Source organism: Myzus persicae, unplaced genomic scaffold (assembly GCF_001856785.1).
Source record: "Myzus persicae strain clone G006 unplaced genomic scaffold, MPER_G0061.0, whole genome shotgun sequence".
In the NCBI taxonomy this organism is placed as follows: domain Eukaryota; kingdom Metazoa; phylum Arthropoda; class Insecta; order Hemiptera; family Aphididae; genus Myzus; species Myzus persicae.
In genome coordinates, this window is record NW_019100925.1 from 262,526 (window position 1) to 288,038 (window position 25,513).

Consider the following 25,513-nt stretch of genomic DNA (forward strand, 5'->3'; position numbering starts at 1 on the left):
ATGCACCACGCTGCTGCCATGGTTTTCCAGGAGAACAAGAGGTCGCTGTTCCTGGGATCATTTGTCCAAGGTAAATTCATGTCCCGTGCCTTGTGCTTGCTCTTATGTCGCCACCTATTTGGTCGACCATGTCTGTCCATTCTCTGATGATACTTAAACAGTTTGCTTAAAATCAGTGTCTTATGTTCCCACGCCTAAGCATTTCATATTGGAAGTGTCAGTTATAAACAGTTCAGTTTTGGTAATTTTAATGCTCATTCTGGCTCAAACAGTATGTACCTACATCATATATTTAATTAGGTATTCAATCTACTCTCATTACTTGGGCGTAAATTAAGTACTTTATATTTAATACTGACACTCCTACAGTTCTTATTTTGTTCATTCAATTTAATTAGGTATGACTACTTTAAATACATCAGTATTTAGGTATTCATTTTTATTAAATTGTAATTTTTAATTAAAGCTACTGATATTTTTTTGATTTAAAACCAGATTTTAAATAACATTTTATTAGTTTAAACAGCCCAACAGCCCTAACACAGTACTTTAGTAAATATCAAGTCATGTAGGAGAGTAGACATGTTTTGCATTTTATAAGTTTCCGATATTTCTTATTACCTAATTGAAAATGTTTTTATATTAGGGTACTGAGGTACATACCTATATATTGAGTACACTATTTAAAAACAAACCTATTTAGGTGTTTACTTAATGAAAGTTACGTTTAAATAATATCATAAATAGGATGGTGGTGAACATTACATTCCGACATTCCGTTCATTTTTGCATTCTCAACAAAATATGTACTTATATCTAATTGTAATGGTATCTATAATCATATAGTGCTTGATTAAGATTACTTTAATATTTCTTATTTAGTCTAATATAATGTAGGTAATGATTATTTTAAGAGCATTACCTATGAACTAAAAAATTATATTCTCCTAGACTATTTCATTCTATTTAGGTACCTATGTCGTTTAATTTTAGAACTCATTTGCTTGCACTAATTATTATGTTAATTATATTGGTAAATAAATACTCCTATTGAGTAGGTACTATTTGAGTACCTTACATAATGATAAGAATAGTTGAAAGCAGTAGATATATTTTACTCAGCTTAAGTTATAAACATTGTAGGTACATGCCTAATAGAACGTTCTTAGGTACCTACATTGTACTTTTTAATTTTTGGAAACTTGATTCTTATTTAAAGAACTTGATTACTTGTATGGTTTTAGAATAGATAAATAAAAACTAATACTTAACCACCTGACACCTAATGTTTTTAACGCCACTGAAATGGCTAACATAAATATTAAAAACAAGTTATGTCGAGTAATGTGTATATATGTTCAAGGGATTTGTATTATTTATACATTTTAAATTAATGATTAACTATAAACTTTTAAATGATACTGTTTTAATTTTTTTATTTAAATAAATCTTCAGCATCAGCTGCTTTTGGGTGTAATTTATAAAATGTAATAATACGTTCATAGGTACGCGTCACTTTTAAAGGCTGATTTATACAATTTACATGTTATCTTAATAATTGTTTAAGTGGTAGTTACTATGTAATGTCTATACGTTAGCTGCAAACAGTGGTCAGCTCGGTTTGTTATAATATGAATAAGCTGTTGTTACTTATTTATTTAATTGTTAGACGCTTAAAACTCAAAATAATAAAAATGTTCAAAACTCAATATTCACTCTATTAATTGTCTTATAAGTATATATTTTTGAATCACTTATAATAAACTATTTATGTAAGCATTTTAGAGTGTATAGAAAATACTAGGATTATATTTTTTTCAGAACTTAACATTAAGCATAATAAAATCAAATAATAATAAAAAAAAATGCATGCTGTTAATTTTAGTATGTTTTAGTCAGGTTTTTTTATAGTTTCTTATAATTTATAAAAATGTTGAATTCATATGTCCCATCACATATTGCATATTATTTTTTATAGAAATGGCAAGATTTTTCAGAGGCTTGTGGTTTTTTACATTAGTTTGATCCAGTGTAGTTGTAGATGAATAAAAATTTAAGTAATATTAATACATAGGTAACTTCTAAGTAATAAGTCCATTGTTTTCAACATTAATTAAATGATTATTTCATAATTTGTTCATCTTTTTAGGTTTTTATAATAAAGTTAAAACAAGTTAAAATTAGAATCCTACATTTCTACAAAGTACCTATGACTAAGAATAAATCTAAAGATTTTTCTACTGAACAAATAATTTGGATTTTAATTATTCCGCATATAACAGATTGTTAAATGTAACAATAATTTGTTTGACGTGTTTATTGTTCTATATTACATTTACAACAAATCAAAGTTCAATGATATAATATAGGAAAAATATTTTATATTATTTTGAATCGTATTTTTTTCTTATAATTAGTACATTACCTAAATTCCCATGTTCAAGCGAAGTAATTATCTGACGTAAATTATCTTTTGTTCAATTCTGAATAATTGAATCATAGTAAGCCCTATTATTCACCACACTCATACACTGACACATTTTATCGGTTCTTTTCCCAGCCATTTTTTTCCAAATATATTTTAAAGTTTTTATCAATATTTTTTATCTTTAAAGATGTGCTTTTAAAGGATTCCATTTAATATTTATGGAAAATTTTTCAATACATTTTTAAAACATGCCTAGGGGAATTAAAAATTTTCTTATAGACAAAAACTAGAAATATTTCTTGTAGTATTATTCGTTAAATAACTTAAAACTCGTAATAAAGAAATAAAGGTAGTACAGAAGTCAGATTAAACAATCAAGAAAAATATTGCTGCATGTACTTGATGGATGTTTCATTTAAATATTATGCCTAAACAAACAATAAATATGCATTATAATAATTATATTGTATTTTAAAATATTTTGATAGTAAATTAGTTAATCCTCATCCTATCGTAAAAATGTATCTCAATTTTAAATTATTAAATATTATATATGTTTTATCATTCATATAAATAACTTATAGTTGATTATTGGCATGTATTCTTTAGTTTTTTCTTTAAAATATTATTTATATAAAAATACTTCATTCAGTTGAAAATGTCAAATTATTTTATAGACAAATAATATAATATCATAACTCTGTTAAGTATGGTAAATTACGTTTAAATTATTAACAATAATAATTTTTAATGTGATGAAAAATCTAGGTATCTGGGCTGCTCTTAGCTGTGTTAAAAAGTTAATATATAAGAAAATGCCGTCTTCTATAAATCCCTGTTTTAACAATTATTTGGGGGAGTCCTAGGAGGGCCATGTAGTAACGTGTTTGATTTTGCTTTAAACCGTTTTCTCAATCATTAATCCAAGGCTTATGTTGTCTTCAAACAGTCCGGACTTTGGACTTGTTCTGAGACGGGGAAATGTAAAAATAAAAAAAAAAACAAATGTTTGATATTATTCATGTTTATGCGTGCAGTGTGTAAATAGTTGCTTGAGACCATAATAATATTATAGCGTGTGTATACAAACATAAAAAAATGTATATATAACGCCCGACGAGCATTGTTTACATCGCGGGATTCGTGCGAGTAGGCATAACGCCGTCCCCCCGATTGGACGGATTCGGTCTCCATTCTCGACGCACGTCGCACACACAAACGAGACACACAACGGATCGACGATCGCCGCCACTGCCGCGTTGTATATTTGTTACATACACCATAATATTATATTTATATACTAACAGTAATCGAAACCGGTTTTCCGTCGGACAAATTCTTGGCATTCATTTCCCTTGTTTACCCGCCGTCTTAGATGCTGTGCTTCTGGTCCTTGCTTGGGGTGTTGGTGTGGCGTGTGTGTTATCGATAACTTTATTACTATTATTGGTCGAAAGGAATGCGTCCCCGAAAATATGTGTTTATTATTGTGTGTGGGAAGATAATATTTTGGATAGGGTTATTATTTTTCCCCCTTTGGTGTTTGGCCCGAACTTCTTGGGTTCGTTGTTGAGTGCCGACGACGCCCTTAGCGACAACGGTTGGACGAGGCGGCGGCGGCGGCCCCATGTGAATGACACGTGGTGCGGTTGTGCGTCTTCGGAGTATAAGCGCCGCCGCCGCCGTAGTTGCATTGCGCGCGCTCGTAGCTTCCTCGGCGATCAATGAACCATGCAGACGTCGCTCGACTAGCCGGCTGCCTCTCTTCGTCGTCTGGCTCCACCGCGCGCCATGCTCATCACCACACGGCAAACTCGTTTGACCACCCAAACTCTGCTGCGTTGATCGAGTCCACAAAACGTGGTGTGATGTATGTTTGTGTACATCTGATCAGTGATCACGCATACGGGGGGTTAAAAATAATAAAAATAGAAAATACAATAATAAATGCAATTGTTTGTTAGGTAAATCTAGAGTATCGAGACGAAGTTCTTGACGAACTCAACCGTTTATGTTCTAACTAAAAAAATGGAAACAGGAACATTTGTGGATATTATCATTTGTATTATATTTGGCCCGTTTGTTTCGTTACAGTCGGTGCTGGCATAGAGAGATTGATGATCCAGAATAGCGACGGGGCCGGCGAAGACGAGTCTATGGAAATATTTGATCTCGCAGGTAACCAACACAGTGATAACATGCCCAGCGAAACCGTCAAGCAGATGTACAACGCGTCTGCTGAAGAAATCAGGTAACATCAAATTATCACAACCTACGGCTTTACATCGAGATCACTCTGTATACCGTTGGAATGTATTAAATTGGCGGGGCGACCGATGGGGGGAGGAGGTTAGTCCTGTGAGTCCTCCTAACCACCTGGCTTTTTTTTCATCGAGGGTTGCTACTATTCTTGGAAACCAGACGTACACGAGAATGCAGCTGTTTGCGCCCCTCGAGTTAAAAACAAATATTGCTTTTTTTTCGACCCTATCGTATCCTCTCTGCTCTCGTGCTGCATCACGTTCATGCAATTACGTAGTTTCTAGACATTTTCTTCCATTTGCTGCGAAGTTTTGAGTAGTTGTACACGAAGAATAATCATGGGGGTCTTTGTAGCCGTGGTCTAAATTTAAAATCTACTATTCGTGCCAACTGGCTACTGTTATTGCCAGACAGTCAAATATACCATACCTTTATAATGGGCTAAAATAAAATCGCAGAATTTTACCCGTTGCCAATGGCCGAGACCCGCTGTCGGATGAGAAATTTCGCTAATTAAAAAAATTCGAAATTTCCACTTGTGATTAATACATATCTAAAATTTAACTTCTTCGCAATAATTCCCATGGCATGTGGTTGTTAGCATATTGTAATTATACGATCAGAGTGTGTTGGTCATATGGTACCTCATTTCGAACTGAACAGTGTGTGCCTGGCCATTCTATAAATAGCTAGACACATCAACTCTTACTTCCTGTCTGGTACTATTGCCGCTTTATTCCTTTGCACATTTAACGTCCGCTACATTACGATTTAAAACAATAAAATTAAATTATTCGAAAGACCTATTTTAAAACTATTATATTTAGTTTTTAAATGAAACGACATTCATATAAAAATATTTTAAACAGCGTTATTTTTTCCCATTCATATTTGTTTTATTTGATCCAAATATCAAGCACATATCTCAATTATAAGACATTTTTTGAAATTTTGAATCCAACTAATGCAGGGTAAAATGTAATAGTGGGTTATGGTAAATAATATGTTAATGGTAGTGTTTCTAAAATTAATTCTATTAAAACTATTGAGTTAACATTGGCAATAACATAGTATGCTAACTAGTATACTAAAACGGCTTAGTATAATAATTGGTTGGTGTACACTAGTACAGTCATACTCGTATATTATGTACATATCAGTAAGAATATATAACTAGTACCAAGCATATATAAATTTATTACATATATTATTACGTATCGTGATGATTGGTGTTGACCATGCAGGTGCGAAGAACGAATTCGGGGAATTATAAACTTTGTTTGACTAGTGTGTCAGTAGTCTTCGCATCATTTGGCATATAAATAAAGTAGGTCAATACGTCATAGCATAACAGCTAAACAGAAATAAAATTTCTGCAGAGTCTGTAATGAACTTATTTTTCCTTTTAAAAATAACTATTGTTTAAATTGGCGACTTCATGGCGGACACAAAATAAACGCATTTTTTAGGTATTCGGCGATTGCTAATATATATTGTTATTATTATTATTTTTTGTTTGTTTAAATAAATAAATTCAACAGTCAAATACAGGAACTTGTGTATATAATATTGCAAAAAAAAAAAAAACACCGTTTGAAAAATAATACATATAAAATAATAAAATCGCGCCTATTCATTATCTTAAAGCCAATAACTGGTTGTTGAATCCGGATTTTAATGTTTTTTTTTTTAATCCTTGTTCCAAATATTTTTGGAGTCAAGTAGCTTAGTTTAAGAATCTCGAATATAGTCTTCCAATAACTCCAGGTATTGTTTACAGACTAATTTATTTTGCGTACTTGAGGGTCAACTTAGTAAATCATTCTCAAGTTTCTTAACCTGTCATTGAAATTTTGCTAAACAAAAACAGCACTGTAATATGCTTTGTGAATTTGTGATACATTTTACAAAATATTTTTGATGCAAATAAATATTTTTAAAACAGCATATAATATCTTTCAAATAAAATACTACCTGCTAGTTATGTTTGTTTCAAAATATTTTGGAGATACTTTTTTTTGTTTTTACTTTTGTCAATCTATTTTGTTTATAAAAAAATCCAATCATCAATGGTAAACCCTCCAAACAAAGGAAAATGTGTATTTTTATTTATTTAAATTCTTTTTTTATTTTAAACTGAATTTTGTTTTTTAAACGTGTGTACTTTATTTCAAGTATTAATGAAGAATCATCAGTTTCCTTATAAACTGGGTATTTTATGTTTTAAAAATAATTATTATTGTGTTTATTGTACCTACTTTTACTAGTATTATTTTAGATACGTGATTTGTACGATTATTCTCGTTATTTTACTCATGATTCTTTGATAAAAAAAAAAGAATTGCACAGTAATATTCGCATCGTCGTTAACTGATTGGTCAATCAACTCTAGTATAATCATTACTTAAATTATTAAGTTTGAATCATTAACGATTGATGTATTGTACTGCTCAAAACCATTATTGTTATTATGAATATGCGATATTAATTTTTATATAATGGTTACTATAATAATATAATACCCATAACATTTTGCAAACATGAGGTTTTTTTAAATATTTAAATTTTAGTTTCTCGGCGACACGCGCTGGCGTTGAATGCATTTTTGATTCGTAACGAATAAAAATTAAAAATGCGTCGTTGTCTGATTTTGGAAATCTGCCAAAACGAGGCGCCGCACGTTCTATACACGCAAAAGCCCCGCGTGCGTGATTAGTTTAAACGTACTCTGATTAAAAGAACCGACCTGACCAAAACGACGGACGACGACCGTGTGAGAACGACGTTGATAAAAAATATAAATAAAATAACATACAAAATTAAATGAATGAAAAAACCCCGCGAGTCGACCGTGTGGTGGTGCGTCTTTACTATGCGTACGAGCGGCGTGTGTCGTACACACTATAGTAGTACGGACGATAGTAATATGAAAGAGTAGAGGATCAGCTTTGGCGCGCACGAATGATTTGTCGCTGGGCCGGACGGGGAAAACACGACTACCTACCAGCGCGCGAGTCCCTCCGATGAACGCAGACGCGCGCATCCCGTCCGTGGTGTGTTCTTCACGGTCGGCGCGTGCCAATAATCGATTTCCCCCGCACGCGTGCCGCCGAAAGCGTTCCACGGCGGAGAAAGCGCGTTGGGCGACGGCCGCCCTTATTTTTCCGGGCGTTTTTGCACGCACGCCGTTTATCATTGACCGGCTGAAAAGGGCGGCCCCGCCCCGCGTACGCGACCGGTGTTTATTTTGACGTTAGATACTCGGTTACGTATTCGCCGGTCTCTCTCTTGCGCATGCGCACTAAATCGTCGCCTCCCGTCCGTCGCACGTTGGCGGCACTGCGGTCGCACCGGATACCCGTCGTTGGTCCCACTGGACCCGGTCCCCGTTTATATTTTTATTTCGTTTAGTTTGGTTCGGTTCGGTTTTTTTCTTTCCCCCCCGTAACTGCCGCCGAGCTCACGCACGCACAAGTACGACCGGCCATAGTAGCGTCGCACAGTTTTTTTTTATTTGTACACGTTCACGTGAGCGTGCGCGCATTCCACTGCGAGTGTGTGTGCGTCGGTCGCTTTCTCATTTCTCTTTCTGGCGGTACGCTCCGCCGCCGCCGGCCTTCGTTGTTCACACGACCACCGCCATATAGCGTCGCAGTTGTAGTGTAGTGTGTGCCGTCCGCGCGGACCGTGTGTGTGTGCCGTTTCGTTGCGCCGCCTTTTCGCTTTCTCTGCGCGCGCGCGCGCGATCTAAACCGCCGTGTGCTGCGGTACACGCGTGTTTTACACCGATAAGTCTTGAGTGTATTTACTATAATCAGTTTTTGGTCATATATTTAGTTCAAAAAAAAAATGTTTCGTTTTATCAAATTGTTAAATTATTATCCGTACTGCCTGGTACTGTTAAAGATATCGGTCTGTTTCGTGTGTATCGTTATTTCGATTTTCCTTACTCAGATGAACTTGCTTCAGGACCAGTTGCAGAGGGCGATGGGTGATCGCGCGATAATCAACACGGCCGTGTCCGGCAAGGTAAGGAGTCGACTTTTTATTCACATACTTCGGGCATCGTGTTTCCCGCGTTTTTCTCCTCGCCCCACTCTCGGTTCCCGGCTTTGTGTCTTTCTATATAGTAGTGTAATTTCGCGATACGGTTACATCCGCACACGAGGCTTTCGTATAGCAATTCCATTACGTTCCAGTCATTTCCATCACGGTGTTCGGCCGGGACGTGTGTGTTGTTGGTATACGATGCGGCCGAGTGACTGTTAACTTTTTTCTACGCAGTAACTAACCCGACCAGCCGACAATGAACCCGCTCGTTTGTTGTGACGGTGAGCTGTAGCCAGTAACCAAACGGAGGAGGCGGCGGCGGCGTTCCTGACCCCTTCTAAAACGCACCTCATCGTTTGTCCTCATGAATGAATCGCCGTATTTATGTGCGTGTGTGTGTGTAATGTGTATGCATGTGCGTGCGTGCTCGTTGCACACATGAAAATAGTGATGTGGAGGGGGACTAACTCGCACACATGTGTTACACGCTGTGGCCGCAGACGGATTTGACCTTTTCATCGCTTACCGCCACAGTTTGAGGGGAAAACAATTATATTATACGTGTGTCGCGCGAGAACCGGATGGAAAATCGTCCGAATGCTCAGACTACCGCAGCTGCCGCCGGAAGTATGTTGCTTGCGGCGCGCGCGTTATTTTTTGAAACAAAACATTTTTATCCTCTTGGCGCGCCGCGCAGATGGCCAGTCGTACTCGCACACAACATTCCTGCAGTGTTCCGCGGCGTCGCCACTGTCACTCGGATTGCGTCCGAAGCGAAAAACATCGTCGTCTCACCACGTGGTTTGCTTAGCCAGCAACACATTTAAAAAATAATAATAATTTTAGAGAAAAATAAAACTCAAAAATATGTCCGTAATTCTTAGAGAATCTACCAGCCACTTGGTCGGTGTCGATCGAAAACTATATTGCCGTCCGTTCACGTTAGGTGGTTACCGCGGAGAGTTGCCCACGCTGAAAGCTCGTGTACTACGACAGTACGACGGCCTCGTGTGGTCATGGTTGTAGTAGTACGTTTGGGTTGTCGGTGGCGGGGACCAGTGGCAACGGTGGCGACGTGCTATTGGAGGGAGAAAAATAACTATCGATCGCGCGGTTATTCCGTGTGTCAGTGTCATCCCGCCGGTAGTGAATAGTGACTACCGACTACTATTATTATCGACGGGGACGTTTTACGACAACGCCCGACGACTTTATTATTATTATAGTCGTCATCATCATCATCATTATCATCCGTACCCGTTTATTTGACCTCTGAAACCATCCCTTATATATTTTGGTCATAAAGACGGACGGACGGACAGACAGTTTATCGTCGTCGTCTTGTTCCGTACTCGTAAATGCGAGTACTACCACTACGTATTTATTACTACAAAGCTATAACAGTTTTACGGTGGAAGCATTTTATTTTCGACAATATGCGCGCGCAGCAGATATCACAATCGCCAATATCTCTAACGGCCGTGCGCAAGCATGAATAGTGCTGCGATTTTGAACTTGAAAATCGTGCGTGTGTGGTCGACGCTTAGACGACGCGCGTGTAGACAGTCTACGGACATTATGTAGTATATACGCACTCGTCAAATAACGTCGTGTGTGCCTTAACATTTTTTTTATCACACAATACTCACATACAATGACAGCATTGTCATCTACGTTAGCTGATGATCAATTATTATTACATAAAATAAATAAACCACGTGCACGATTTTTCCGTTTAAACTAATATCTTTACGCGGCAGAGGCACGTCTCCGGCGATGACTTGGAAATAATAATCATCCTATACTCCTATCGTCTGCGTTTAATTTAGAGCCGTTGACCTTGAACCGACCCGTCGGCGGCACGTCCTCTTATGCCCCTCCTTCGTCTCCCAGCATGGGTTTATGGTGGAATAATCACCGGCGAAGTGCTGCCCTTTTGTTGATGTAATTCGGTTCAAATGTGCACCGCGTTGCACTCGCGGGCTCGCTTTCCCCTTTTCCAGTGCGGGTTGGTTGGTAGTCCTGTGCGTGTGTGTGCTGCGTACGTTTGGACTGAGTGTGTGTTGTAGTCGACGTGAGAGAGAATTGTTACGATCGGGAACGTACCGCACACACACATTACATATCTCAACCCCTGTTTCTACGCGTTGTTTTTATTATTATGTTTAGAACGCCCACCACACCCTAAAAATGTAAACGCTGCCGCCGTGACATTATATTATTATATTTTTTCCCTTTCACTCGCGGATCCCTCCTGGTCTTCATATACCCAAAAATATTCATGGTGAATAATCCGGTCGATATAATATTTAAACATTTTAAATAGCTTTAGTTTTCTTTTTAATTATTTGTATCTATACTTTGTCAAAAACATTTTTACACTTCCTTGGACTTTTCCCATTATAACTCAAAACTAATGTGACGCTTAGTATGAGCCTGTTAAATTGATAAATACCTACTGTTTTTTAAAACTTATTCTTAAAAATACATTTAATTTCTTATACGTTAGGCTGTGTTAAAATGATCGGACTACGTACTAATTTCCCTGGTTATTATTTAAGATGTGATATTGATGAAAATATCGTCCTATTCCGATTTCCGATCGATAAAAATATTAATAGTATTGTGGTTTTGACCCTAACACATGGGGTGTCGTTAATGTTTACCGATGATTCATATTTTATCAATCGGTGTTCGTCGTTACTCGTTTCTCATTTCAAACATTTTCATTTTCATACGTAACATGTATTTTATTTATATCGACCATACGTCATTACTCATTTTATAGTTTGGCCATCAACAACGCCCACCGGTTGAAATGACGCGTTAACAACGGAATCGAAAATGTATTTCCGCCCCGATTGATCATAATGTTGGAAGGAGTTTTGAAATATCCGTTTTGAAATTGACATGTTTCATATTTTACATTTCTTTTATATGTAAACAAATGCTCTTCGTTGTTTTTTATTAATTCAAATTTATCTGGAAGTAAACCAAAATTTAAAATTGTCGTTTTCTCAATTCATAACATTTTATTTGCTTATGTTAACAGTTTTGAGAGTGAAACAAAGTAGAAGAATCAAATTATTAAGAACTTATTTATTACTTTAAGTTATCGTTTCTTACTTTTTAATTCAATACCTTATATTTACGAACATAAATTATATTTTACATACCTAGTTACCTAATAGAATAAGTATCTCTACATTTTAAAATTTAAATGAATAAAATATTTATAACTTCCAAAATGATTGATTTCATGCAAGTGGTATGAATTTTAGGTTTGATAATTTTCCCTACAAATTTTCAACCAATTATCTTAAATAATTAATTACATATTCATAGTTGTATACTAATAGCTAATAAAAAAAAAAAAAAAATTAATTACATAAAACTATAGGTATTTAAAAATAAAACAATTTTGACTCAAATAAAATTTTTATTGTTATTGTTATGCACATATTCTGATATTGTGAACTTGGGACCTATATGTTTATATATATTTTATAAACTGGTGCAGACATCTTAATGAATAGGTAACGAAAAAAAAATATATATAGTGTCACATATATTTAAGCAAAAAGAAGTGCGATCACTGGATGGTTTCTTCCCTCACCCTATTCATGTTTTTTTAAAAATATAATGTAGCACATATTCTTATTATTCCTTTGGGTATAGATTGTATATTCTCTAATAAAAATAAAAATAAATTTAAAAAATATTAGGTAGGTATTTAAACTACGTTTATTATTAAAATAATATTTTTGGAATCAATTTTGACTGTTTTCAATTTGTGAACACTGATTATTCAAATATTAAGTATTGGGTATAATATAATGCCTGTTTTTATTTAAGTATATGTATCAACGATTTAATATTTTAAAGAGTAATTTCAATGTAAAATTGTAGAATTCCATATAAATATAATGCGGGTATAATATGATACTCTCACCTGAAACCTAGGTGTATATTATACATTGAAATTATTTTGAAAGTTTAGATTCAAATACTTCTATGAAGTTTTAATTTGAAAAATTAATTTTTAGAATTACTTGAATGGTTGATTATGTCTTCATTGAAACATTACCTAATTAAGCTGCATTTGACACATGACAAATTTGAATTTATAATCAAGAAATTGCAGTGACTAATTTCTGTATGACTCATTTGTATATAATAACTTATGATTTCATGAAGCTACTTTTTTAATGTTTTTTTTTTAAATCATAATTATTTCATAATTGTTTGTTTACAGGAATACCACACCAAAATATATATCATGCTGTATGAAATTTGTGATAAAGGATCATTTAGAAATGATTCCAGACATACTCACTGTGATAGAAAAGATGACCAAAGACGAAGGTATTTTATTTTATAAGTATTTTAGGTGTTTTATGTTTTTGAAATATATCTACTCAATTTCAAATTAAAATTGTTTAAACAAATAAACCTAATATATTATTCCAGACAAGTTGATGCGGTTCGACACGGTCAGTACTGTTGGTTATTTATGCACGGTTTTTCACCAACACGAGAACCTCAGACCTTACATACATTCTTTCTTACTCCCAGCTATTATCAAAGCATTATCTGACCCAGCAGAACAGGTACATTAATATAACCTCTTAAAATTATATTATTATAATATTTTTCTTGGAATAGGTAATAATGCGAGCTCAGATGGTTCTCACTTACATTATAAGTAAAGGTGTGATCAACAACAAGACTGTTGAAGACATTGTGTGTCCAGCACTTATATTAGCAGCCAATTCCACAGATGATCTCCATGTACAAAATAATATTGTTACGGTAAATAATTGTGATTCTTTCTTTTTTTATATCTGTACAAACAAAATACTTAAATTTAAAGTTATATTTTAAGAAAAATGATGTTTTGAAAATGTGATCGTTGCCTGTTGAAAGACATGGGTAGTGAGATGTGGTATATTTAAGATCATCTCACTATCTTGTCTTTCATGTTGCATCGATTTTAAACGACAGCAAATTTGTTTGCCTTTGGAGTCGATCTGTTGCCGTCAAAGCGGGCTGTCGTAGAGTGTTCATTTTCTTTGACTATCACAGCCAGCTTTGATGAGCACCGGATCGATACTGGTCAACCGTTTCAAATCTACCTAATGCCCAACATTGGCCGTCAAAATGGATGTGAAGTGTTTTTTTTTACTGTTCATATCACAGCCACTTTGATGAGCCGATGTGTGTGGTATAATCGACTGATCGGCCATAAATATCTTCGACGATTAGTATTTGAATTGTATTGTTTGTGTTTACAATTTTAATTCATTAACATTGTTTAAAATAATTTATACACATTTTTAGTTTATATTTTTAATTTTTATATAAATATGCATTGTTGATATGGACTTATAAATTCTGTAGAGAAGCCTATGAATAGTAATAATCAAAAAAATGAATATGATTATGTAGTAGTATTTATTGTTTAATTCTTAATCTTAGTCTTAATCAAAAAATAAATTGCAGCTCTTTTATATTAGTAATATAAAATAAAGTGTTACTATGTATGTATGTGTTAGCATTAAAAACTTATTTTTATTTGTAAGTTACAATATTTGTCTTATTTACAATTAAATTATTACCAGAGTAAACACTAATATAATAAACAAAAATGTATTGACTATTGCAGTATGATAATAATTCGAAGGCGTCCAAATGGTCAAATCGGATGTGACGTGTTGATATTAATATTCATATCACAGCCGTTTTTGACAATTTTGGCGGCTAATCGTAGTCTTCAAATCAACAACTCATTGGCTTGAGATGCTCACAAAGTTACTGTGAAATGTTGATATATTGAGTCATATCACAGCCAGCTTTGATGAGCGTTACGAGTTGAGATTTCTTCATGGAGCCACATTCATTTCATTGATAACTGAGGAATTATGGTTCTCGTCAAAGTGGTTGTGACACGTTCTGGTTTTCATTTTAAATTCAATTAATATCGTATCACAGCCAGCTTTGTATGAGCGCTGCAATTTCTACAATCTATATCTTTTTTTGTTCAGAATTATTATTACTTTGTTCACATTTATATAAAGATATATTTTCATTATAAATTATTTTAAATTTAAAACAAAATCTATTTAAGGCTATACTACATTTTTTTTTTTTTTTTTTTTTTATCAGTTAGTAGGAAAAATTGTCCTTAGAATAAATGACAATGTGCTGTGCAAAACTGTGTTGCCATTCTTAATCAACAAAAGCCATAGTGATTGTATTTACGTCAGACTCGCTGCTTTATTAAGTTTTCCTGAACTTGGCCATGCATTGGATATGGACCATAAAACTAAAGTATTGGTAAGCTATATAGTTTTTTGGTTTGATCATTCTAAACTCTTTTTTGTGTTTTTAATTACCTTTATTTTTTTTTTTATATATATATATAGTTGCCTCGTTATTTTGAGATGTGTAATGATCGTGTGGGCACTATTCGGAAAACATGTGCTGACATTATTACTCCATTATCGGTATGCTGTGATGATGCTTTAAGACGAGGGCCTATAACTGATGCAGCTGGACGATTACTTAGTGACAGTTGTAAATTTGTGCGGCAGACAGCTTTAGAAAACTTAGGTCCATTGATTACCACATATGCAAGTCCTGCTGTTACATCATTGGTTACTACACGCACTTTAATTCTGATGATGGTCAGCAATTTCACTGATGATTTACATTATATTACGTAAGTTCAATTTTAAATTTAAATAATTTATACACATATGCATAGCTCTATTCCTGGCTTTAGAAAAGTCCCCATCTGGTTTTCAGTACATTAAAACAATACTGTTAGTAAATTATAAATTTGAATATGATGAATGGTGTTATCCATGGTCCATGTTTCATATCTGAAACATAGTGATGGTTAATTATCCAAATTCATCTGATTCAACTACCCGTTGGTTATAACCACTTCATATATGGAATATATTTCAGGTATGTATTGAGTGCATGGAGTGGTTAAATGATAATTTTAGTTTTGAATATATTACAACACAATATTATAGAAATATATAAAGAATTAATTTTTGTTATTATATTCTAAACTACTTATGTTTTATCTATTCTATTCAGACTTTAAAATGTATATTCATATTTAACGGTGCACAATCAAGTTTTAATTGTCTTAAATTCCTTTTTCCCATTTTCATAAATATGTTTAAAATATGTTGTGTGTATATTACCCTACTTGGATTGAGAACCCATCACCAAGCCGACAGTTGCAATATAACTCGCGGGTCGTAAAAATAATATGTACCTGTTAGAGCATGTTCAATATAACCCCTTGGACATCAGAGAAAAGATACGAAAAACAGCCAGCTGGGGTGAAAAATTAGGGCTGTTCGATTATTTTTGGGGGGAATCGATTATGATCATGCACAATTAATTGAAAAAATCGATTAATTGAAAAATGATTAATCAACGGATTAATCAGAATCGCGATTAACTGATTAATCGGAATTGCGATTAACCGATTAATCGGAATCGCGATTAACCGATTAATCGATTTAACGATTAATCGATTAATTGAATTAACGATTAATCGATTAATTGCAACAATCAATTTATAATTTAATCAAGAAGTAATTGAGTAATTAATTTATTAATAAGTTAACAGTGCAATTTTATTAAGTCTTGAGTCATAACCGAATATAAAGTACTAAAATATCCTGATTTGATTAATAGATTTATGACATAAAAATAAAACTATAAAAGCTTTTGAAAGTATTAGCAGTTAGCACTTAGCACTATTAAATAATAATCAAGAGTTACTACTTAAAAAACTAAATTTTGCAAAAATACATTGAAAAGAATATGATTTTATTATTTTTATTAGATCTTGTCGACTTACTATACTGGCCTACTGATTCTAAGCATTCTAAGCATCCATAAAGATTCTTCAGATTTTGTGTAATTAATACTTCCACAAATTGTTCTTGTACCAATATTAAAAAAGTACATTTCTTAATTAAGGCGTAAGTTAGCTTTCTATGTTTCAAGGACATAAGATTTATTCTAGACAGACAAGAATACAAGATTACATTTAAATTTGAACCGCTTAAGCCGGAGGTCGAATGCTGGTTAGGTTAGAAAATACCAAAGGGCTTTGACTAAACGAGAGTAAACTAAAGAGAGAACGGTCGCGCGAATGGTGAGTGGCGAGTGGCCGTGGCCCGTGGTGTAAATGTGTAATAGTAATACACTAATACACTAATACTAATTAGTAATTAGTATTAGTAATTAGTAATTACTAACAAAGTAATAAACCCAGACCCAGTACAGATAAGTGATAACAGATCAAATATAAATAAAATGTTTTTTTGATGGCTAAAGGCTAAATATAGCACCATTTTAATTTTATATAACGTCGTCTATTTCAAATCATTGATAAATCATAATAGAAGATACAAAAATAACCAATATCAGGAACGGCAGGAAATGGCTATAAAAATAGTTTATTAATTTATTCTTGTATATTTCAAATAAACAATTTTATTAATCGAAATGAAGATTAGTCGATATTCGATTAATATCCGATATTCGATTAATCGATTTATCCGATATTCGATTAATCGATTAATAACCAATTAATCAATATTACGATTAATCGTTTTTTTTTTTATGCGTAAAATAATCGATTAAATCGATTAATAGGAGTAAATTTTGATTAATCAAAATAATCGAACAGCCCTATGAAAAATTATGGTAAAAATGCATTGACATCTACCAAAATATGCTACTAACTGTAATTATGGAAGCCATATATAACATAGGGCATTCTCAATTTTTTTTATTCTTATCTAAATAGTAAAACATGAATAAATAATATAAAATATTTTTTTAATTTTATTATTTCCTCAAATATTTGATGTATTTTTAATAATATGCTACTTCCAAAATAAGAGGTTCTAACTATTTTTAGGTTTTTTATTTTACTGAGAGTTATTTAATATTAATTATAAAGTGATTTTGCAACAAAATAGTGTTTAAAATTGATTTCAAAAATTATTACCATTTATAGATTATAATATTATAAGACAACAATAAATGTCCTATGCTCAACTTTGTCCTAAAAACAACATCACTTTTGTTCATATTGATTTCTGTAGGATGCAACACTTTTAGAACCATTTACATCAGCCCAGTTAAATATACTTTTTCTTATGTTCTGGATCTTAACTAACCTTAGGCATTAGCCATAATATCAACTGTACAAATATTTTTGGTCATGGCTCTCATCCGACTATTTTAACATTTGAATATTGGTCACTTATGATTGAATGTTGTGCGTATATAATATTTATTGAACTTATTAAACATGTAAATATAAACATTAGACAGCAGTATACAATTGGCAGTGGGTAAATGTATTATAAAAATAACACTTATGGATAAGCTCTGTGTGTGTAATCTTGACCTGCGTAAATCCATTTTATGTGATACCTACCTTAAATAATAGTCTATAATATGTTAATATTAAATGTATTGGTTTTTAAAAACTAAAATCAAAAAAGTGTTGCAAAATGTTCAGCCATTTTATTTAATTTTTTTATTTATGTAATGTCATAAGTTACAGCACTTATAACTTAACAATAAAACTATTTGTTCAATTAAAAATGGCTACATCAGAAAGTACTTACTTCAGTGACCAAACTATTATTTTTATTTTCAAATGTATACACTTTTTCTGTCCAATAAATTATCTTTAAGTGACAATGTTGCACCAGATGTTATTCCAACCTTGAATATTTGTATGCGAGTGTGCTTAATTCAGAGGTTGAGAACATATTTTTCTGACCGCCGTTGTTTATTAATAGGACAACTAATGAGGGTAGGGTGTTTTCATAGTCCAGGTTGGGGATAAATACACATATTTGGTTAAATATATTGTGTTAGATAAAATAATCTTTCAAAGCACATTGATGGTTCATATTATGATATACTATTATTTTAACTAACAATTATAGCCTATTCAGAATAATAATGACCAACCGATGAACGAAAACTTGTCATTGTTCACGTATCATCCCCACTAAGACCCAACATGTTTGTCCTACTCGTAATAACCAACTGTTGCTGCCGTCTCAGCAGCAGATGGATAACAGCTCACAATTATTCTTTATTATCATTACCAGCAATTAATGAATCTGCTGCCAGGGGCTTAGTAATGTCGAAAGCTTATTTATAGTATGAAAGATATTAGCGATAAGCAATGTTGGTCTGTTCTTATTCTGAATAGAGTATAGATTCAAACATTTATCTAGCATGTTTTATTTTATGTCATTTTGTGTTCTAAGTTTTAACTATTATTTTATTTCTTCACTTAATCATTTTTATCATTTAAATTTAAATGATATTTTTAACTTTGGCTTGAATGCTTTCACAAATCACAATATTTCATAAATTACAATTTTTATCTGCTGGGATTAAATTTTCATTAACATTCAAACCCACTATTCTTTGTTCACAATACGAAAACATTTATTCGGTGGCCGCCTTGTGCGCATGGGAGTGGCAATACTACATGGCAAGTATTCAGATAATGGACTGGGTAGAGATGACAAACGGGTGTTGCCTGGCTGCAGCCCAATCAAAAACTGGTCGCCACTGAGTATATTTCTTATTGTGAACATAGTTTATACATCGCATATTTGTATATTCTATTCACTGCCTGTTTCTTAAAGCCTAAATCTTTTAAATACACCTCTATATACACTGTTGGATATCTTTTTGTGTTTAATAATATTCTCTAATTTACAATAAATTTCTAGTATGAAATGTCAAACAAGTCAAGAATATTTTAAAGCTACAGAATTGTTGATGGATCGAGAAAAACCCTGGTCAAATGAAACAACAATGAAAAATGATAATAAGTAATAAATTAAGATTTATATATTTTATGTAGTATGATTATAGTAGTTGCTTTTTGATATCTATTATTTATATTCTTAAAAACTTGATATGGTTTAACATCTTATTTTAATGCATATTACTATTTATACTTTCATTCAGGGAATGGAGGTTTTCTAAATTTTACAGAATATTAATTCTCTATTACATTTTATCAATAAAAAATTATAATATTAAAAGGGAATAACCTAATATTTAAGTACTTAGTTTAGAATTGTAGCCAATTTGCTTGTCTTGGTACCTCAATGTTTGGGTAATACAAGTTTTCTAATAGGCTTAGAGTAAATATTGAATCGCTATTATTCACAATTACTTTTCATCCATGAAAGGTGAATTGAAACCATATCGATATATTTAATGAAAATTAATTTAACATTTTATTTTTAATTACTTGATTATGCATTTAGCCTTTTTGCTTGTCTTGGTACCTGAATGATAAGGTAGTGCAAGTTTTCTAATAGGCTTATACTAAATATTGAATCGCTATTATTCACAATTACTTTTCATCCATGAAAGGTGAATTGAAACCATATCGATATATTTAATGGATATTAATTTAACATTTTATTTTTAATTACTTGATTATGCATTTAGCCTTTTTGCTTGTCTTGGTACCTTAATAATTAGGTAGTGCAAGTTTTCTAATAGGCTTATACTAAATTTTATATCAATATTATTCACAATTACTTTTCAGCCATGAAAGGTGAATTGAAACCATATTGATACATTAAAATTATATTGAAAAAAATTGATTCTCATTATATTTAATTAATTAGTTATGAATTTTAGCTTATTTGCTTGTTTTGGTACTCTAATTGATAAACTTATGAAAATTTTCTAATAGATTTGTCTTAATACTAAATTAATATTATTCACTATTACTTAATTTCTATTAACAATAACTGAATCGAAACCAACATTATAAGTTATAATTTTGTTTTAACTAATATATAATATTTTATTTTTTAGATTTTGGGTTGCTGATTATAATGTTAAGACTGAATCTGAAGAATTATATAGCACTTTTGCATATTGGAGAGAACCCATCTGTGATACAAAATCATCTTTTAGTTTTGAAGTAAATACTAATATTTTCTTGTTATTCAATACTTTTGCTAAACTTATTTTTACTTGCAGAATGATTGTGATGATAGGGAATCTGAAGTTGAACGACTTCAAACCATGATACCAAATAAGTTATGGTATGTGCCAATGAATAACAATTGTAAGTTGCCTAACTTTTATGAACTGTTAGGATTGTATTTATTTTAAACAATTTTTTTTTTTTTTTAGCTAATTTAAATTGCACTGAAATGAAAAAATCCGAGTTTGAAGTAAAACCGATTTTAGAGGAAAGTAATAATGGAGATTCTAAACCTTCAACTACTGAACACAATGGCCGTGATCTAGTTGTACCTACATTACTACTTGATCATTATGCTGACATGGCTGGTGCATTTGATGACAGTGATCTTGCATCTCAATGTGCATGTATGTTACCCGCCGTGCTTGTTACTATAGGTCCTACTCACTGGCCATTGCTCCGACATACTTACTATGTTTTAGCTTCACACAGATCTGTATGTTGATTGTAAGTTTGTTCAGTAATTTCAAATCATAATATTAATTTTAAATTTTAGTGGAAAGTTCGAAGAAAGGCTGCATCTTATATACATAAATTGGCTATTTACATTGGTGAAGAAGCTACGTCCAGAGATCTCTTACCAATATTTGAGTCTCTTGTATTGGATTTGGATGAAGTACGGTCTGGTGCTATAGACAATTTTGCAGCTTTTCTCAAGGTAAAAATAATGTTGGAAGGTAGGTGGAATATTGGTTGTTTCAAACAATTTGATATCTATCACCATACATTAATATTTTTTCACAATTTTTTTGTACTTTCTTAATTTTTAAGTTATTTACTGTTGTGTACTTTATGTACAAATAATTTTAATTTCATATTTGAGCAGAATATTTTTTTTGGAAAAAATGTTTGTCAAATAATTTATTGGTTGTATAAGCTGGGCAATTAGTTCATGTACTAAAAAATACGTCAAACATCCATTAATATACAAAAAAACTGGCAAAATATGTACTAAAAGTTTCTGAAATATGCTTTTATATTTACCTTAAATCTATAACTATAGACTTGAAAAATGAGCAGTACAACAATTAAAAATAAATTTTGTATGACTTAATATTATCATGATTTATGGTAATTGCCTAAAACTATTAAAGTAGTAATACAAGAATAAAAATAAACATAAGCGATAGTCCAAATTAAGTTATTGTGAATTAATTTTGCTCTAATAATTCAGAAAATCTATCTTATGTTAAAACACTCAAAGTATGCACAATTAAACTTAATAATTGTTTTACTATTATTATGAGATGAATTTGTACCTCACTTAGCATGTTTTCATACATTTCAAATATAAACATATAAATGTATGAACTTTTGAGCACTGGTTATCAGTATTTTTAAGCTTAAATGATGCGAGTTACGAACCCTGAGGGCCTCTTTGATTTAAGTTCGAACTAAGAAAATTATTTGTGGGTGCCTGAACCCTTAAGCTAAAAAAATATAGTCAGCGGCCGACTTGTGCTTAGGGGTATGGCTACATTACTACACAGCAGGTATTAAGATAATTGACTGAGTGTGAGTAAGAACGGGTATTGGCTGACGTTGTTCACTGTTTGTCACCTTCGTTTCTTTCTCAAATTTTTAATTATATTTTGTACACAATGGATTTCCAAATGCAATTATCTTAGGGCAACTTTAAATCAACCTACAGTATGACTTATTGTAGAATAAATATCTCTATAGCAATATCAATATATCATACCATATATTTAGTAATATTGGTGGCGTACAAAATGTCTTCACTCGGAATTGTTTTTTGTTCATAATGATATTTCTCATTGAATTCAAATTAACATATACATTACACTGACTTATTCAATGACGTGGTACTCTAGACAAGTACTGTTAAGATACTACTTTTTTATGTATAGAAACATTGGACAATATTTTGCTTTAAAATACAAAATTAAAAATGTATAAACTTAGCAAATAATTCTGCAAAATAGTGTCTTCTACAATGTTTCTTTTAAAATTTCCTTATAAAATATTTTCTCAAAACTTGATAATTTATGTAGATTTAAAAATGAATAACTATGCATAGTATATTATATAAAATTAAAATATTGCATCATCCGATTCACCACGGTAATGACTTTTCTCCAAACAATTATAGAGTTGAATATTTGAAAACTGAAAGGTCATGTTATTTTAATTAGTCACAATTCTTATATTTAATTTTTGATATGATGAAAAACTTATGGTCCGTGTTTCATCTGATACCTGAGTGATGAACTTCTACCTAACTTGAATCTGATAAATATTTTCTACCACATTTATTTATTTGTCTTATGATGAAAAAATGTATTTATTACAAAATATCTTTTAAATATGATGATAAATGTATGGTCCGTGTTTCATCTGATACCCGAGTGATGCACCTCAACCTAAATTATATCTGATGTAATTAAAATGAATAATTTTTAATACCATGTTGGTATACCAAAATATCTTTTAAATATGATGAAAAACTTATGGTCCATGTTTCATCTGACACCTGAGTGATGAACTTCTACCTAACTTGAATCTGATAAATATTTTCTACCACATTTATTTATTTGTCTTATGATGAAAAAATGTATTTATTACAAAATATCTTTTAAATATGATGATAAATGTATGGTCCGTGTTTCATCTGATACCCGAGTGATGCACCTTAACCTAAATTATATCTGATGTAATTAAAATGAATAATTTTTAATACCATGTTGAATGTTGATATACCAAAATATCTTTTAAATATGATGAAAAACTTATGGTCCGTGTTTCATCTGACACCCGAGTGATGCACCACAACCTAAATTATATCTGACTTAAATAAATTTATATTTTTTACTACTTTTATTTACAGTAGTCTCGCTAATCCGGACTAGATGGGACCAGACTATCCGGATTAAACGGAATGACGTTCTTTTAAACTGACTATTAAATATAAACAAAAAACACCGTATGTATTTATACAACTTCAAAATTTATTGATTTACAATTTTACATTACACATCATCATTTTTATTATTGTGATAAATGTATTATATATGTACATATATCAATACAAACTTATAAGACTAAACTCACTTGAAAAAATATTAAAACACAATCTACATGTAATCATGGGTATTACCGAATATACACATAAACATGAGTACTTAAGAGTACGAAATATAGATTGTCCGGATTAGAGACTCTACTGTATTTGTTTCCTGAAGAAAAAATTGATTTATTACAAATATTTATTAAATCTGACAAAAATTATAGGGTCTGTTTCTTGTAATACCTTAGTGGGATGAATACTTTCTAAACTATTTCTGTAATAAATATTTTAATTGCTAAAGATCAGTTGTTTTTATATGTTCACAATTCTAATCTATAATTATTTTTAACTTATAAAATGATGAAAAACTTATGGTCCGTGTTTCATCTGATACCTTAGTGATGAACCTCAACCTAAACTTTATCTGATTATACTGTTGATGAATATTAAACGTATAATTATTATAATGTTAAAATATGTGAGTTAACTATATAAAAATTATCTTGCAATTATTTATCAACATTTTTTCTCAATTTTATAAATGGATACTGCTAAACGAAAGAAAATTATTAATATTTATACTGTATTATGTTAGATGTTATCAGTGACTGTACGTAGTGATTTGGCACCTATGATGTGCCGATTTTTGAAAACTGATTATGAATGGAACTGGCGTTTTCGACAAAACTTCTGCGAACAATTAGCCGAGTCTTTACACTTATTTACGCCGCTTGATATGTACCATCATATACACGAGGTGTGTTTGTCCTTACTCATGGACAGAATATCATCTGTGCGTCAGTCTGCTTTGTCGCTGGTAATTATAAAAAATTTTAACATTTAAACAATTTTAAAGACCAAATTAGTTGACTGTATTTCTGTTTCTAGGTTCCTGAATTATTGGTGGTACTTAATAAAAATCTTAGTCTAAAACGATTGATGTTGAATGAACTAGTTACACGTTTTGGACGAGCAGACTTGTGGAGTAGACGTCAAATGTTTGCCCAAATATGCTCATACATATTGAACTACGGTGATCGATGTCTATCTACGATAGATTTTAATAACGAGTTAATGCCTTGTTTGCTAAACTTGGGTTCTGACCGTGTACCAAATGTTCGATTGATGGTAGCCAAGACTCTCTATACACAAGTTGCTAACAACTGTAAGTGTAACAAAAAGAAATATATTTGGAAAACTAATTTTATATATATTATTTCAGCGGTGTTTATGGATTTACAAAACCCACAACATAATGTACTTACTGAAACCTTGACAAGATTAAGAAGAGATGAGGACAGAGATGTTCGTTACTTTGCTGATAGCAATCGGGGCTTTGGTATCAGTGCCAATTAGTTAATATTAATTTACATGTGCGACCACTTTTATATACTTTTAATTTTACAGCAACAGTTATTCACAATAAATTTTATCCAAAAATGGCTGTGCCACAATAATGCATATGAAAAATAAACTTAATAAGATTATTATTTATAAAAAATATTTATTATTATTTTTATTGTTATTATTATAATATTAATTGAGATATATATATATATATTCAGATGAATAACATTTTATTTTTTCAATATACTATTTTAATGTTTTTATTGTTAGCCAATCTATGTGCCTTTTGAATGGTTTTTTCCTTTTA

The 25,513-nt window shown here is 31.8% G+C and overlaps 1 protein-coding gene across 3 annotated transcripts; it reads left to right on the top strand.

Moving 5' to 3' along the window:
* Positions 1-25,349, top strand: LOC111026846 (serine/threonine-protein phosphatase 4 regulatory subunit 1-like). 3 transcript variants are annotated; one of them, XM_022304995.1, is made up of 15 exons: positions 1-70; positions 4,523-4,679; positions 12,996-13,105; positions 13,211-13,350; positions 13,406-13,552; positions 14,906-15,076; positions 15,166-15,461; positions 19,549-19,650; positions 20,657-20,765; positions 20,825-20,912; positions 20,981-21,267; positions 21,328-21,489; positions 24,455-24,676; positions 24,748-25,024; positions 25,082-25,349. In XM_022304995.1, exons 1-15 carry the CDS (start codon positions 1-3, stop codon positions 25,213-25,215), a joined length of 2,472 nt encoding a protein of 823 aa, XP_022160687.1. In that variant the 3' UTR covers positions 25,216-25,349. The 3 variants fall into 3 exon arrangements, with proteins under 3 accessions (XP_022160687.1, XP_022160688.1, XP_022160689.1); XM_022304996.1 differs by lacking the exons at positions 1-70; positions 4,523-4,679 and adding an exon at positions 8,286-8,719; XM_022304997.1 differs by lacking the exons at positions 1-70; positions 4,523-4,679 and adding an exon at positions 12,787-12,896.
* The last annotated feature ends 164 nt before the right edge of the window (positions 25,350-25,513 follow it).

What these genes read in the sequence shown, in the direction of transcription:
- LOC111026846 (XM_022304995.1), top strand. Translation starts at nt 1, where the DNA reads ATGCACCACGCTGCTGCCATGGTTTTCCAGGAGAACAAGAGGTCGCTG. An exon ending in ACCATAAAACTAAAGTATTG is followed by an intron (nt 15,077 to 15,165) that starts GTAAGCTATATA and finishes ATATATATATAG; the next exon opens with TTGCCTCGTTATTTTGAGAT. An exon ending in ACAATGAAAAATGATAATAA is followed by an intron (nt 19,651 to 20,656) that starts GTAATAAATTAA and finishes TTTATTTTTTAG; the next exon opens with ATTTTGGGTTGCTGATTATA.